At 44.0% G+C, this 17,380-nt stretch overlaps 1 protein-coding gene across 2 annotated transcripts in view; it reads right to left on the bottom strand.

The window, feature by feature from the left end:
* Hmga2 (high mobility group AT-hook 2) overlaps window positions 1-17,380 on the bottom strand; it is a 123,023-nt gene that overhangs the window by 9,131 nt on the left and 96,512 nt on the right. For both annotated transcript variants that reach the window (XM_076554180.1, XM_015992266.3), the window contains exon 4: window positions 3,869-3,901. In XM_076554180.1, the coding sequence (XP_076410295.1) occupies window positions 3,869-3,901 (33 nt within the window). The remainder of the gene's footprint in view (window positions 1-3,868; window positions 3,902-17,380) is intronic.

Below are 17,380 nucleotides of genomic sequence, written 5' to 3'. Positions count from 1 at the left end.
TCAGAGTGACCTTTTGATGCTTTTTATCCCAGGGGAGTGCAAGCATTCTTTATCACAGAGCCTCTGTAACTCAGCATTCATGTGACATGTATACAATGGAGGTGATCCTGATGATTTTCATCTTAAGAGTAGGATTTAGCAATTGCCATACAATTTCCCCCAATTAAAAAAAATCATTTAAAAAACTTTTAATGGAAGCATTAGGGGAAAGGGGGACCATTTTAAATGAATAAAAACCTCTAAATTTTTTTTTTGAAAATTTAAATCTTGAAATATGCAAAACTTAGCAGCCAAAATAAGCTAGAACATATTACCCTTCCCTGATATTATGAACTTCTCACACTTTTCTTGAGAATTAGGGAAGAGTCATTGTTATCGGGCCACATTTTCTAGATGGACACACAGGACAAAGTCCAGGGATGGCCAGAAGGAAGCACTCTAGTCAGATGCATGGCAGTCTCTTTGCTTTACACGTGACACACTTAATCTTGCTGATTGCCACCATCTCAGAGCAGGACCTGAATGTAGCCCTGAGTGATGTTGAAAGGCTATGAGTCCGAGTCAATCCAGACTGCCAGGGGACAAGCCCTCTGGGACGGAATTATGAAAGAAACAGATGGAAGGGAGTCTTCGGCTGTTCTGTAAAATTTACATTATCCTCTGCGAACTTCCACATAATGCCCGTGTTTACATAATTCATCACTGTGCCTCGAGACAATGTAAATTAGGCAGTCCACGAGTGTGTTCTCTTCCCTCCTAATTCTGTCTGAGCTCCTTTCCTTTAAAGGGAACATTTGGAACAAGGTCTGTAAAACAGCCAGACAGATCAGGGACGGCCATTGCTTCTCTTATGGCTTCTTTCAGATTTCTGATTCCCCCGTGTGTGTGTGTGTGTGTGTGTGTGTGTGTGTGTGTGTGTGTGTGTGATTGTGTGTGATTTCACTTATATGGTCCTTGGTGTTTTAAAGGTCATTTTACAATCATTTGCAGAGCCATTAAGGATTTCTACCTGTGATGCATATGTTTGTGCCTTTCTACTAGCCTACAAGCCATTTATTTCACCTACAGCATCTCCTTCTATGTCTCCACTTTCCCTTCTGTAACTAGACAGGCCACAACAAAATCAAAGAAACCCATGAAGTTCAGCTCCCCTTAATAACCCATGACTTTCCACCCATTCATCTTATCCTCTATGGATCACACAGACACTGACATTTTGTGGCCATTTGCTCGTGAAACAAATGTTCAAACATCTTGCAGTGTTTTTTTTTTTTCCTTCTTTTTTCCACCAATTACGCTCATCTTGGCTGCCCATTAGGCTAACATGGAGAGTTCGTAGAAAGTACTTGGGCAAAGAAAGGTCTTCAAGCCAAGCCAGCAGAATGGATGACGTATGGGGCCAGTGGTTGCAGGTAAGTGTTTAGCAACTTGCTCTCTAGGAAAACAATGGTCTGGACAGGAAGCTTATGCCAATGCCCGTGATGTAGAGACTCTCACATAGTGGACTTCGAGGGAACACGGGGTTTGAAAGAGATGTTCACATCCAGCTCAGAGTTGAGGTGCTTTGTATTTTATGCGTACGAATCTTCTCTAAGCACAGCTGCAACAGGACCCTCTGCACCCCACAGTTCTCTAAGTTCCGTGTGTCTTCCCTATGACACCGAGAGGACAGCTGGAATCAATGCTATCAAACCACATAGGGTTCTTAATCTATAGACCATGATGCAATGCTGAGCCCCAAAGTCGCCTCGGACTAAAAAACACAGCACTGTTCATTCACTTTTTCTTGATTTTCTTCCCAATGAAGGATGAAAGGTTATCAGAGCATACTGAGTGTTTGTTTACATTCCGTTTAATTAAATATTGCTTAAGAACACTGAACATTTTTAGTACTGCCCATGCCATGCTGGGAACAACAAAGTGAATGATTTTCATTGTTGTCCTAGTACAGCTTTGAGTTTATCAAACTCGTAATACAATTATTTTCATTCACTTCGCCTGTATCTTTATATGCATTTGAAAACTTTAGATTTTTTTTTTTGCTTGTTTGTTTTTCTGTGTAGCCCTGGCTGTCCTGGAACTCACTCTGTACACCAGGCTGGCCTCAAACTCAGAGATCCACCTGCCTCTGCCTCCAAATTGGTGGGATCAAAGGCGTATGCCACCACTGCTTGGCAAAAACCTGAGTCTTATCCCAAGCAGTATTTCTAGAGAGGTGTACCTATGTTAAGGCTGCATGCATGGTATTTTTCCAAGCAAAGCGATGTTGTTTTAGGAGAAAGCTCTCTAGAGAAACCAACATTTCTATACCTATTTTTAATTATGTGAAGAGGTCTACAAAGAACTTCATGACTCGAGACACTACTTATTGACTAGCTTTACTAGGTTCTACCTGCATGTCCACAAGGGAAGAAAATGGCAGGACCTCTTTTGTTTTGCTTTTGGTGCTGAGAACTGAACACAGGTCCTCATGAATGCTAGGCAAGCCTCCACCATTGAGTTACGTCCCAGGGTATGTTCTTATACTTTCTTAGTTTACAGTCTTGGAAATGATGATTAATTTATATGTCAGTGATACTTTCTTCGAGATATATTTCTTCAACAAATACAAATTCCATGCTTCTATGCGCACACTGTAGCTTGGACAAGAAACTCCAGGCTTGTGGACTAAAAGAACTTTAATTTACTATTGCCAAGAGTTATCATTTTTAAGCGAGACCTGAGAGTTCAGAAATGTGAAACATGGGCATAATTTCCAGTTGGTCAGCCTCACTGCAGGTGTTTTAGGATATCAAATACTACAGAACAGTTCAACAGTCTGCTGTTTTCAGCCATATATCAAGAGTAATTTACAACTAGTAAGTCCTATGGCAAGTCAAAGAATTGTGGACAGTCAGGAGAAAAAGACAAAATTTAGTGTTTAAGAACTGATAAAATGGCTGGAGAGATGGCTCAGCGGTTAAGAGCACTGGCTGCTCTTCCAGAGGTCCTAAATTCAATTCCCAGCTACCACATGGTGGCTCACAACCATCTGTAATGAGATCTGGTGCCCTCTTCTGGCCTGCAGGCATACATGCAGGATGAATACTGTATACATAATTAAAAAAATACATTTTTTTTTTAAAAAGAATTGGTAAAACAAGCCAGGCACAGTGGCACATGCCTTTCATCCCAGCACTTGGGAGGAAAAGGCAGGTGGATCTCTGTGAGTTTGAGGCCAGCCTGGTCAACACAGTGAGTTCTAGGACAGCCAGGACTATGTAAAAAGATCTTGTCTCAAACAAAAAAACAAAACAAAAAAGAGTTGATAAAACATAATAAAATTAATTTCTTATTTACAGCCCTGATATAGTTTTTTTGTATGTTACTTGTGTTTCTTTTAGATTGAGGCCTTTGATGTTTTGTTTATGTTTTCTCTCTCTCTCTCTCTCTCTTTCTCTCTCTCTCTCTCTCTCTCTCACACACACACACACACACACACACACACACACACACACACACACACACACACATGAAACCATGATGTGTGAGTGGAGGTCAGAGGAAAAAAAATGACCACAGTTGTCTCTCCTTCCAGCATGCAGACTCCGGGCTTGAACTCAGGTCATTACGTATGGCAGCAAGCGCCTTCACCAGCTGAATCATCTCACTGGCCATGTTTGGGTTTCTTAATAAATAATCTCAGATTATATATATTCCTGACTGATATATATTATATCCTGAAGGATATAATGAATGATCAAGACCATTTGGATGCTAACATCATCAAAAGGAGAAAATGCTAATTTGAAGGCATGGAAACCTTTTTTGGTACATATTTTACTTGCGTTCTTTGGGGAGAAAAAAATCGTAAGGGATCATGCCTTACCTGAGCAGGCTTCTTCTGAACGACTTGTTGTGGCTAAGGAAGAAAGAAACAAAAGAAATGTTACATTTTAAAAGGAAACATACAGGGGGGAAAAAAGCCAAGTATTCACGCTGTAAGTGTGGGTGTGGATCTGCAAAGCAAAGGAGAAAATTCAATATTCAAAAAGTTCTTCTACATTGAAGAGTGTTTATTCATAATCTCCACTGTGAGGGAGAGAATACATGTTCTTTAGTACTCATATTGAAATAAATTTGCTATAAGAAAAACTCAGTTTTCAGTCTGCATGCCATCAAACTTGAAGAGTGGAAAACCCCAACATCCTAACATTTTTCCTAATTCTTTACCAAGAGAAAACTTACAAACCACTCAATTTACTCTTTTAGGGTGGCTAATTCAGAGGAATCTTTCCTCCATTCAGCAGGTGCGTGATCAGCACCACAACCTAATTTTACAACATTTTCATTGTCCATAAAAGAAACTTTGTATCTCATTGTGACTGCTCCCCATGGCTTTCCACCTCCCTCGGCAACCTCCTAAGCTGAATTTACCATCAACCTACCCTCTGTTACATTAATTGGCTTGTTCCAGACATTTCATAGTGGAAGAATCATGCCTCAGGTCTTCTCATGTGTCTGCCCCCTCTCATTGACGAATTTAATTTCCAAGTGAGGAGGTTAATTCATTCGGTAATATCTGAGACGGCTAATCTTAATTGCATTGACAATAACCATGGGAATACACCCCTGCCTGGGTGTGTCTGCAAACGAGTTTCCAAGAAATGTTTAACGGAAGAGAGAGGACCCACCCTGAGAGGGGCAGTACCATCCCGTTGTCTGGGTCCCAGGCTGGATGAAAAGGAGGAAGAAGTTGAGCAGCCACGCTCATCTCTCTGACTACCTGCCTCAGGCTTCTGCACCCCTGTTTCCCACCACAACAGACTGAGTCCCCTTGAATTGTAAGCCCAAGGCTACCCTTAAGGCTACCCTTGGGTCTTTTGTAACAGAACTGAGAAAGCAACTACTATAGTATCAACAGTTAATTGCTTTGTTTGCCAAATGCATACCAACCACATTTTACCTTTCTGGATGTTCATTAGGTGGTGTCTATTCCGGCTATTTCCACCTCTTGGCTATTATGAACGGCTCCTATGAGCATTCATAAACACACTCCAGCGTGGGTATGTTTTCATTCACTGTGGATAACGTAGGAGTGGTATTGCTGAGTGATAATGACAAGGCTCTCCAACCCTCTGCCAGCCGCCCCAATTTGAGCAGCTTCTAGATGGGTTTCCAAAGCAGTTACGCTATCTTACAGACCCGCCAGTGATGAAGGAGAGTTCTAATTTTTCCACATATGTCCCAGCACTTGTTACTGTCTGTCATTTTTATTCTAGACTTCCAACTGGGTGGAAAGTTAAATGCCATTGCTCCTATTGAAATTCTCTATTCCCTAATTACAGGAAACATTTTTCATGTGCTTACTAGTCATCCACTTAGCTTCTGTAAAGAAATGTGTATTCTACTGCTTTGCTCATTAAAAAAAAAAATGTTATTCATTTTTCTTTCAGCATTGAGACCTGTGCTGGCTAGTTTTATGTCAACTTGACACAGGATACAGTCATTTGAGAGGAGGAAACCTTGGGGCAGGAGGAGGTCTCCCTAAAGTCAAGCTTATCCCTGGGCTGGTGGCTCTGGATTCTGTAAGAAAGCAGGCTGAGCAATCCATAATGAACAAGCCAGTCAGCACTCCTCCATGGCCTCTGCATCAGCTCCTGCCTCCAGAGTCTTGCCCCGTTTAAGCTCCTGTCCTGACTTCCTGCCGTGATGGACTGTGATGTGCAAGTGTAAGGCAAACAAAGCCTTTCCTCCCCAACTTGCTTTTGGCCATGAATGATATTTCATCACAACAGTAGAAATCCCTAGCTAAGACAAGACCCAAGGTTCTTTTATGCTCCGGGTATAATCCTTTATCAGATCTACAGTTTATGAACATTGTCCCCTGTTCTATGGATCCATCCACTTCATTTCTTTGTTTGTTTTTTGAGACAGGGTTTCTCTGTGTAGCCCTGGCTGTCCTGGAACTCAATTTGTAGACTGGGCTGGCCTCGATCTCACAGAGATCCACCTGCCTCTGCCTCCTGAGTGCTGGGATTAAAGGTCACATGCCACCATGCCCAGCACAGTCTATTCACTTCTGTGATGGTGTCTTATGAAATTTATTTTCCTATCTCCACCTGTGCATTTCATTGTCCTGGTAGAACAGGGCTCCTCTCTTCTCTTCTGAATGAAACTTCTGAGTGAGATCTTCCTGCAGCCTGAATTAATTTTCCAACGAAGTTCCAAAACTGATTGTTATTCTTCAGCAGTACAAAAGGTGTATCGGAAGTCCCGGCCCTTCAATAGATTGCTTTCTGAGAATATGTTTATGTCCGATTATAAGCCCTATTAATTCCATTTACACATTCCTGAAGTTTGCAAATATAACTAAGCCACCTTGATTCAGAGATTCAGGCGAAGGAAATGAAATTGCTACAGCCCTTCAGAAACATAAGAGGTAAATTAAACTCCCTTCATCCAGAATATAGAATGTCTGTAATGGAATGATGTTTTCTTGGATACTGAAAATATTATGTAAAGTTACCAGAGTATTTTTTTTTTACAGATGGATTATTTTTTTTTTTTTAAAAAATTAAAGACTTAAAAAAAAAAGGGAGGAAAAGATATTTTTACTGGGGTGGGGGGAAGACTTTGAACAGCAGTAGAGATAACATCACCATCATCAAAGCCCAGGTTTTGAGGTGATTTTATTTTTCCAGGCAGACTTGAACCCAGGAATCACAGGGCTTCATGCCTCTTAGGATTCCAAAGTGTGTGCTGAGAGAGTATTCATTTCCGAAAGGTCACTTTTAAGAAGAAACCGCCTTGCTCCTTCCTCGTTTCCCCCCCGCCGAGGACACCTGTACACTTTAACTCCCAAACCGTTTCAAATCCACACACATTCCTGCAGGCTGTCTGGCTCCTACTGCTCGTCAGCCCCCTCCTTTTTTTGGCTGGGGAGCTCCATTCATGCGAGCCCCACACAGTGCGTCTCAATGAAACTCTCTGAAAGGGCTGCCAGCTCGCCCAATTTTCCATGAATTAGGTCCTGACACTTCAGTGAGGGGAAAGACAGTGTCTGAACCTCTGCCAGCCTTGGCTCCCGGCCTAGTTCATGTCACAGAACTTCTCCCAGCTACACTTCATCCTTCTCAGGCCACCAAACAAACAGACCCTTGAATGCGTTCAATGCTGGTTGTGGTTAAGGCTGCCGGGATGTTTTCCCAGCCTCTGGCACCCGATGGCTCCAGACTGTGCCCAGAAAGTTTTCGTTGTTGTTGTTTGTTTTGTTTTTATTTTATTTTTTTATGAATGGCTTTGGTCTAAAAAACGCAGACCAAATCATAATAATACTACTGCCATTCATAAAAACAGAAAGGAAGCAAACTGCCAGCCAGGAAGCTTCCTGCACAACAAACTGTAAGCCTCTTATCTCGCCTGGGGCATCTCTCAGCTCAGAACTAAGTGTTGAGAAGGGGGAAGCAGGATTCTTACGGTTCTTGGCATCAAGCACATTTGGCCGCTGCATCTTCGTAAAGATCGAGTGATAACTCTGCTTATCAATCTCTAGCACAGCCAACATTATGTTTTCATAAATCTTAAAAAGAAAAAAAGACGCCTAATACTTTACACATGCGTATCCTGCAGAAAGGTGAAAATCCTGTATATTTTTAACACGTTCCCCCACGTGCCTGGGAAGGCATGTACCTCAATGTTTTCACTTTCTCACCAGGAAACTAAGGCATGGGAGTGTTAATGTCCTCTAGTTTATTCCTGAGACTGAAACAACCTGAGTTTATTAATTCCCTTGATCTCATGAGGAGACGCGTTCACTTCCAACAATACAAAGCAGTTCAGTCTCGAGCCAGCCCAGAAGAAAGGGCTGGGCTTCCTGAGCTACCTGGGGTGGAGGAAGAGGTTGACTTTGTATCTCTCAGGAGCTCCCCCCCCCCCCACACACACACACCTCACCTCCACCCCCTGCTCTCCAGCAGTCACTGCTGGGCCAAGCCCTGCTAGGTCAGCTCTTCTTAGGTACTGATGCCAGTAGTCAAGAAGGGGCCCCCACGTCACCTCCTCTTCGCTTTCTCTCTGGGAGATGTTTTAAAGGCATGGATTCCACTGAAGAGACAGCAGTTGTTCACATAAATGGCAATCCCAACGGTTCTGTTGCTGGCGAGCGTGTGCACCCAGCAGGCTTGTGTGGCGGAGGGCTGGTGTGCAGCCTGGCCATGCGTGGAGAATTAGAATTCACCGCCAGAGATAAGACACCTGTCACAGTGCTTTCGTGAACACCTTCTCATTTAAACTTCTTGTATGTGTTCCTGGGATGTCTGTGCTCACCTAGGTGTGCCCATGTGCGTGTGGGTGCACGTGGAGTCTAGATGTCAATATTAAGGTGTCTAACTCAGTTGTTCACTACCTTAATTATTTTTACACTTATTTATTGCATGTCTCTGTTCACACACACACATGTACGGGTGCCATCCCATATACGTGAGGGCAGAGGACAACTTGTGGGAGTCGGCTCTCTTCTGCCCTGTGGGTCCCATGGAACTCAGACCATCCATCTTGGCACCAAGTAGCCCTCATCCACTAAGCTGTCTTGCCACTCCTCCATTTTGCTGTAGGAGACCGGGACTTTCAGTGAACCTGGGGCTCACTTATTTGTTGAGGCTGGCTGGCCACCAAGTTCCAAGGATCTGCCTCCACCTCCCCAGCACTGGAGTGAGCTGTAATCCGACACACCAGGCTCTTCCTGTGAATGCCACAGACCCAAAGTCTGGCCCTCATACGTATGCATCCACCACGTGACTCACTAGCCATCTCCCTAGACTCTTAGTTAAACTTCCAAAATTCAATTCAGGAAACTTCCTCCCAGAACAAAGCATCCCCGTCACCGCCAGCTGCACCATCAAGAGACTTAGAAGAAGAAATGCTTTGGTTACTATACAATTAAAGTGAAACCGTGAGATCCCAAAAACTCTCCTGATGGGACGTATCCTAGAGAGGGGCCTCTCTAACCACACAGCCTTCAGTCTACTGCTCTACAGGTTAGCTCATCCACAGCTAGTCCAACCTTAACCCAAAGTATTAAACTCAAGCAAATTAATAACTGTTGAAGTCCACACAAACAGCTTAGGAGTCAGAATCCCATGACACTGTAGAACATACATAAAAAAAAGAAACACATATTTTGGGAATTCTGAGATCTACGCAGCAATGCAGTAAAATAGTTCATTGATTGATTGATTGATTTCTTGGACACAGGGTCTCACTATATATCTTTGGCTGTCCTGGAACTTGCTATGTAGACCAGGCTGGACTTGAAGTCAGAGATCTGCCTGCTTCTGTCTCTCAAGTGTTGGGATTAAAGGCACACAACACCACACCTGACTAGTTTTTCTATTCTTAAAGTTCATGCTGTATTTTTTGCTTTTATGACTGTGCAAAGGGACACGTAGGCAGGAAACAGTCCACCATTCTACTTATGTGTTTTAGAGGGAGTTCCCTAGCGTTCTTGAGAATACAGTCTGTGGTTCCAGAGAGTCGAAGTCCAAATCTGCCTTGGTGCTGATCAGCATTAGCCTGTATGTGAGGCAGAGATGTATGATTCCCTGGCTAGCCAGCCTGGCAAAATAAGTGAGCTCCAGGTTTCCTGAAAGTCCTGGTCTCACACAGTAAGATGGAGGGCTGGCAGAAGAGCTTAGCAGATGAGATCTAACTTGGGGGGTTTTGCCTTCTTGCCGGCGTCTTAAATATATCTTCAGGATGAAGGGACTGATCAACAAGGAACCCTTTAAAAAATCAGTGTCCTGAGTCCTAATTGGTCCCTGCATCCATCCTGCCATCTTGGCCTTGAACTTCGCCACTGGCCCATCCAACAGAAATCAGTGTTTCTCAAGCTGTGTGTCCGGCAAAAGACACGTAACAGTAAATAAGAAACACGCCAAGGAGCTCAGAGACACAGGAGAGAAAGACGTGAGGAGACACACGGTGGAGAATACAGTACAATTCAGTTTTTTTTTTCTTTTTCCTATAGGACATTCTTAGATGTGGGAAGACATGCCCCTCAATGGCACAAACAACAGAAAGAAGAAAGAGGTGCCCAGAAGGTTCCATGGCCACAGGTTCCTCTGAGTGGAGACGCGCACCCTTAGGACTCTCGAAGGACAAGGCATAAAGGTCTGAAATGGTGTGAAGAGGGTTTGCTCCGCACAGCTCGAGACAGATGCTGGAGCCAAAGCCTAAACTTCAGCAGCCTGAGTTCAAGGGGCGGAAAGACCCAGGGGCAGTGTGTGATAAATAAAAACATTTATAAGGTAATGGAAGTGAAATCAAATACAATTTGAGGAGAAAAATCATTAATGTTCAAATTTGCTGTCAATATTCCAACTCGTTGGTGACAGACTAGAAAATCGGCTTAAGATGTCTATTATTATTATCCAGAAAGAAGTTACGTTAAGCTGGATTTGGACTTGCATTATCATATATATATATACAGATTATATATATATATATTACATATATATAATATTCTGTATAATGTGTATTGTACTCTGTATACTTTCCCATGTGTGCTTATGAGAAGAAATAATGGGGTCATGTTCATTACATTTTACTTTCATAAAAAATTTAGAATTAATACTTCTTTCAGTGGGCCTAAAAACATTGTTTAAGGTCATATTGAAATGTGAAGTTTTAAATTATTTACTTATTTATTTAGGTTTTGGGGACGGGGTCGTAGGTAGCCCAGGTGTAGCGGAGGCTGGTTTTGAATTCTTGATCCTCTGACTTCACTCCAAATACTGTCATAATGGGTGTGTACCACGCCACCACACCCAGTTCTGAAATGGCTTTATAGTTTCATTTGGCTCCCTAAGTATTTCCTAGAAACTATAACATTTAGTCACAGAAACTGAATTTTAAAAGCTGAATCACGGTTTTAGGCATTTCCTTTCCTAAAGGATAAATTTACTCTTAATCCCCCATGTTCTCAGGAACTACAAAGGGATGGTTTATGGGCTGGGAGCCCTGTGATACTTAACTGACTCATATCTCTCCTGGAGCCCGAATTTAGCACTGTTTTCTTGGCACTGATGTGCGACTAACTTCAGCTGCAGAGTTATTTTCCTTGGAGGAAGCTTAATATTCAATCTGAGAAATGTTCGCTATTCCCGAACGAGTTAGCTTATATCCTGAAACATTTTTAACAGTTGCGGAAGTGAGCTCTTCCTCTTCCACATTCTCACACTTCCAGAGTGGCCCCAGCATCCCGACTTTTCCCAAGGATGTCTTCCTCTTGGATCTTCCCTCAAAAGTTTTTTTTTTTCCCCCTGCATTTCATGACTCTTTCCTTATACTCTGAATTACAATGTCTCCATTCCTTTTTTTTTTTTTTTTTTTTTTTTTTTTTTTTTTTTTAAGAAAAGCTATTTGGCTGGCTTCCTGACTTACTCAGTTCCAAACCTGAGAGGAACATCAAGTCAACCCCGGAACTATCGAGCTCAATTTGGCTTCTTGGATAGGCATTTTGTCATCTTCTAACCACGAAGCTTTGTTTAGAATGGCTGGCACATTCCAGAAATGTATTTCAGAACATTGTTTCATGAGCATATCACCAAGCAAAAACCAACATTAATTATAACTCGGGTGAGATGAGGATGTGGCTTAATTTCATATCTCCACTGTCCAGATGGGATAGTAGAGAATGTATTTAATCATTTAGTGATTTAGTGCATATTTCTCACAATGGCCATCTGAAGCACTGCCATTCAGCATCACACATGAAGGTGGGATGGCCTTAAAAAACTTACAAGGTCAGCCATAAGGAAGTCCCAACTCCAACCCAGGGTATCTGGTCCACAGTTTTCGATCTCCATATCACATGGTACCAGAGAGGTAGGTCTTTTGGGTAATCATTTAGCTTACCCCTTGCTTTTAATTTTTCAAAAATGGAAAATCAATGTTTTGGTAACTATTGTTTGAAACAGTATCCTTTAAATAATATATAATTAAAATACTTCTAAGACTATGATTTCATGAAGAAAAAAAGACCAAATGAGAAAATCATATTTTAAAAATAAATTTTTTTTAAAAGAGCAGGGTTAGAAGGAATGCCTCCCATGTATTTAAAGGACAAATCAGCATTAGGAAACTATTTTTATAATAACAGTATGGCTCAGAAAAGAAGAGGTTTTTGTTGTAGTAAATTCAAGATGTCGAACCAGGGATGGTGGTCCACACTTGCAATCTCATAATTAGGGAGACTGAATGAAGCAGAAAGATCATGGGTTTGAGGCTAATCTGCACAGGTTACAGTTCCTGGTCTCAAAAATCAGAGACAACAAACTAAAGATTCAAGTGTTTCGCAGATCAAATAGCATCTTGTTTCTTGTTAGATTTTGGTTGAAAGCAGAAATTCTACCTCATCAAATATGACCCTATCATTATCTATATACCTGTCTGCATCCTTTTATTTATCTCTCATTCCCTTCAAACTCTAAAAATTCAGTTAAGGCTGTGAATGCAAAGGCACCTGTGATGAATGCTAATGAATTCTTTCCTTGTTGTATTTTTATCACTTGCTCTCAGATTTTGATTATTAGCTATACATTCTATGGTGCATACAGCATAGGAAATACAAGACATAGTTTCTACAACCGTGGAGTTTATAATCTCATGCTGTGTATTATTTATTATTGTTTGGAACTAAAATGTGAGGGCAGTTGAAGATGCTTGCCTAGGTCCCCATAGGAGCTCCGCAGCATCAGGCTTTTCTCATTTCCCCTCCACGGCTTTCTATTAAAGCAATTGGTACATTTCTTGCCTTTAATCCCTTGTCTGGCATGGTCTCTGCACTCGCTGGCTGATGCCTTTGGGAATGTGCACATTCCTTTGGAATGTGACCACCAGCGACATTTAATTTTTACCCATGGTTCATTGCATTGCTACACAGGGGGAGTTATGTAAAATACCCCATTTCAAGTTTGCTTACATATATAATACTTACGTATATTTATATTAAGGTGTAATTACTAGTTAAAGATCCCAACAATGACCATTGCACGCCCAAGTTCGGAGAAAGCTGGGTTCACAACTGGGAACAATCCAGTGCGAAATTTCAATGAGAGTCTTCCTAGATTCTGTCCACCCACTTGACCCAGCCCCAACACACTTTTTGTCTTCTATGTGGAATACAATTTCAAAAAAAGCTTTCCAAGTAATTTCTTAATCCTCTCATTGCCTGGAAGAAATCTTCCTCTTCTCCAAAGCAAAAGGGCCAGACCTCTGTGGCCTGAGATGTCCAGAACTATGAGATAAAGTAAGGCTTTCCTCCTTTTCACTCGATTCTCTCGGGTATTTTGTTACAGTAATAGAAAGTTAACACACGTATTAGAGATGATTTTATCTTCTTATACTTCATATAAACCAGCGCATGTGAAAAGGGCTAATGAGAACTACACCAATATATAAGAACCTGGATAATGGAGTCTAATGAGCCTCAAATCACAGAAAAGGACTGAAGAACTCACCTCCAACTGACTAGGAAGATATAGTTTATCTAGCGTAACAAGCTTATTGGTGATGCACCTTCCACAGTGGTAAATTCTGTGGCTCAAGAGTCATTCAGAGCCTGGCCGGAATTCCACCCCGTCACCTTACAGTTTTTTTCTCAGTCTCTCTCCCTCAGGATCACATGCATGAGAGTCGTGATGCTCTAGGGATGAAATTTCCAGCCAAACAGTGGTTCTCAACCCTCCTAACGCTGCGGCCCTTTAATACAGCTCTTCATGTTGTGCTGACCCCCAATCATAACGTTATTTTCATTGCTACTTCATAACTGCAATTTTGCTGCTTTTATGAATTGTATCATAATATCTGTGTTTTCTGATGGTCTTAGGTGACCCCTGTGAAAGGGTCGATTGGGGTTGAGAACCACTGAGCCAAAGGTAGAAAAAGCTCCTCCTTCCTTGTGCTGAGCAGATTCCCCTGTAAGGTAATGGGGTGGGTTCCAGTTAGTCAAGGTGCCCCTGAGTCCTGAGAAAGGTCACTTTGTGTCACCAAAGAATGACAAGAAACAGAGATGGCAACAACCAGTTTGGTGGTTGATAGGACCCCCTTCCCGGCTCTGAAATCCGAGCACAGGCTGATTTCCCTGCTGGTTCCTCCATCCTGCCTTTGTGGGCTGCATCTGACGAGGTAGAACAGGTCTCTCCATACAATGTACAGTTTCAGCTTTACAATTACTAGGACAGAGAGCTTTGTTGGCCGGTCTGGACCAGTCCTCTGGAAACTCAGCTCTGAGTTCACTTCACCGTGGTCTGAAGAGTGAAGCCTTCCCCGACAGCCAGTGCGTGGATGTGCCATGCTGCCTAAAACCCGGCTGCAACGCACGGGTCGTGTCCGAAAGGAATTCTGGAGATGATGGGCAGCCGTTAAATCACATGAGCCCCGGCCCCACCCTCAGGAGTCCGAGTTAAGTGTCTAACGGGCTTTTAATTGGGAGTCAACTGGAGTTCTGCTCAGTTACGCGGAGGAGCAGAACCCCAGGGTGGGCAGGGCCCCCCTGAGCCCACAGTCACTGCTCTCTTTGTTTTGCGCTGCTCTTCTGACTGCCTCGCAGTTCAGCAGGGAGGATCCCGACCCCATAAACAAGTTGTCTATTGAAATGAGATGCTCAGCTCTCGGCAGACGCGGTGGTATCCGAGTCCCTGGCTCTAAATAATGCATGCTTTGGTATGTCTGGACTTGCTACCACATATGTGCGTGTATCTCTGATCTTGGAGGGGATGTTAGTGCTGGTAGCACTTTTTTTAAAAAAAAAATTATTTTATTTTATTTTAATAAAGGAAGGATGTTTAGAAGGCACCGGCCACCATTACCTTTAGGATGTGGAAGCTAGTTTGAGTGATCACAGGGCAGCTTTTTGGCCTTGGGGTGGGGAGGGGAGTCCCTCTAAGAAACTCCACTGACTTTGTAAGCTTCAGAGGTAACGTTTGGGTACCCAAGGAGTCCTGCTGGGAAAGGGCTTGCGAGATGGCGTTAGAAAATATGGCCTTGGAATTAGAAAGACCAGAGAGCGGAGCTGGGACTCACTAGGTACAAGCAGTGTAACTCTTGAGCAATTGAAATGGCCCTTTCCTAATCTGTGTGATGTAGACGCCTCCCTGGGTGGTTGGGGGTGACTACATGGGGAGTCCCCAAGGCGCACAGCTCCACTGCTGGCGGTGGACATGTAATAAACACTACTTAATGGCACGAAGGTGGGCGGCCATTGTGGCCGCAGCAGCCGCAGCAGCAAGGGAGACGCATTCAGGGTTTATGATTTCATTGCTCGGTATCAGAGACCTTGGCAGCACCCTTGGGAGTGATCACAGGACTCCGCCCTGCACACTTAAAAGCCACATCGTCCTCCTGTTTGCCAATATGTCATTTGGGCCTTGTCGAATTTTTTTTTGGTGGCCTCCAGGGCATGGCCACCGAAACAGAGCGTCCCATGCACTTTGTTCACATACCCCATACGGGACAGTGGCGGTTTCCTTTGTATTGTGTGAGGCATCATCCATAGATGCACAGTCCTCCCTCGGAGATAGGATCTATTTCCTTCATTCGGCACTAGCCGGGCTTTTTAAAGCACCTAACTGGCAGATGGAGATGGCCTCCCTCAACAATCTTAAGGAAAAGAGGGGAGAAAGGAATGGAGCAAGACACATGCATACGCGCGCACACACACACACAGAGAGAGAGAGAGAGAGAGAGAGAGAGAGAGAGACAGACAGACAGACAGACAGACAGACAGACAGATGAGAATTCTGGCATTCATAATGGTCACGAAGACAGAGAGACAGAGACACACAGAGAGAGTCCTTGCATTCACCATGGTCACAAGGAATCAGTACTTCGTAGTCAAACAGCCTGCTAATGGTGGCTTACAGATGACATCTGACCTGCGGGTCCTGTGTGCGAGTGGATCTGGCCCCACAAATTTGCAAGTGACAGGTGAGGCGTGGACCAGAACTCCGTGAAGCTCCTTCACAGTACTGCTCTAATACGACACTGGATCACCCACGTAACCCCTTAAGTACTCGGCTGCCACCTGCAAGGCCTGCCTGGCTTTCGGTCTTCCCTGTGCTCCTACCTGCAAAGCTCTGGGGTTCTGGGAAAGCCGGGTGGAGGGTTTCTTTAGGAGAAAAAAACAACACTTTTATTCAATTTGTGGTCGGAGAGATGAGTCAGCCATTAAGAGTGCTTACTGCTCCCACAGAAGGCCCGAGTTCGGTTCCCAGCACCCACCCTGGGCAGCAGCTCACAAATATGCCTGGAACTCCAGTCCCAGGGCACCCAACAAACACCCTCCTCTGACCTGGCTGTGTCCCTTTCTGCTGGGGTTCCTGGAAGGGGGGAAACCGCTCCTCCCTCCTTCTCCTCTGCAAGCCCCTCAAGCCCCTCAGAGATGGGCCCCACTTCATGGTCACGGAGTGGCTGAGTCTGTCCCCTGGATCCTGTGGAGACACTTGGCTCGTTCAGAGTCAACAGAGAGGACGCAAGGAAGTCAAGGCGGTAACTGCCAGGCTGTAAGGTAGGGATTTATACATTCCCGGTCCATCGACCTATACGCAGATCGCTTTCACTCCCAAATCTCCCACATAGGAGGAAGGCCACACGGCGGGGTAAAAGCTCCCGAGTTACGCTCACCGCTCAGCGCGTAGGACCGTGCGCGCTGTGGCAGCACCGAGAAATGGAGGCACGATGAAGCATGGCTTGGGTGAAAACACCGGGCCGCGCGGCTCTTAGGAAGGCAAGTCTTGCATTCTCCAGTTGCAGCCATAACATACTAGGTAGTAAAACACAGGAATGCAAACAGGCCAGTGGGCTGGGGAATAAAGGGAACCCTTCAGGGGCGTGGATTCCAGCGGTGCCTTAAACGAGACGCAAAAACATCAAAGTACAAAGAGATGCTAACGTTATTAAACAATATGGTCATTACCATAACGCAGAGGAAACCCGACGCGTGCACCAGACTCTCTGTAATTTAGGAATGCCCAGTAAGTCACCGCCGCTGAGAAGCTGTGTAGGGTCTCACTTGCTCAGCTGGGTGGAGCAGTAGATCTCCCAAAGGACACCCCATCTAACTCAGAATTAAAACGCTCTTGCCACATTCTCTCTAGGTGGCTGGCTCTCTTTGAAGAGGTGTGAGGACTGTCTTCTCTTGGGAGGGGCGCAGTGAACACAGAGATAAGTGTAAACTGTGTGTGAGGCGTCTGAGCGGTTGGCAGAGACCTACAAACCATCCGGGAAGGACAATGCTGCTGAAAATGGATGTCAGAAAAGAAGGGGAGGTGTGGCAGTGTGATGGTGGAGGTGCAGTGTCAGCTGGACCGGGTTTGGAATCACCATGGAAACATACTTCTGG

This window comes from Peromyscus maniculatus, chromosome 18, assembly GCF_049852395.1.
Source record: "Peromyscus maniculatus bairdii isolate BWxNUB_F1_BW_parent chromosome 18, HU_Pman_BW_mat_3.1, whole genome shotgun sequence".
In the NCBI taxonomy this organism is placed as follows: domain Eukaryota; kingdom Metazoa; phylum Chordata; class Mammalia; order Rodentia; family Cricetidae; genus Peromyscus; species Peromyscus maniculatus.
This window is presented reverse-complemented; position numbering and strand designations above follow the sequence as displayed.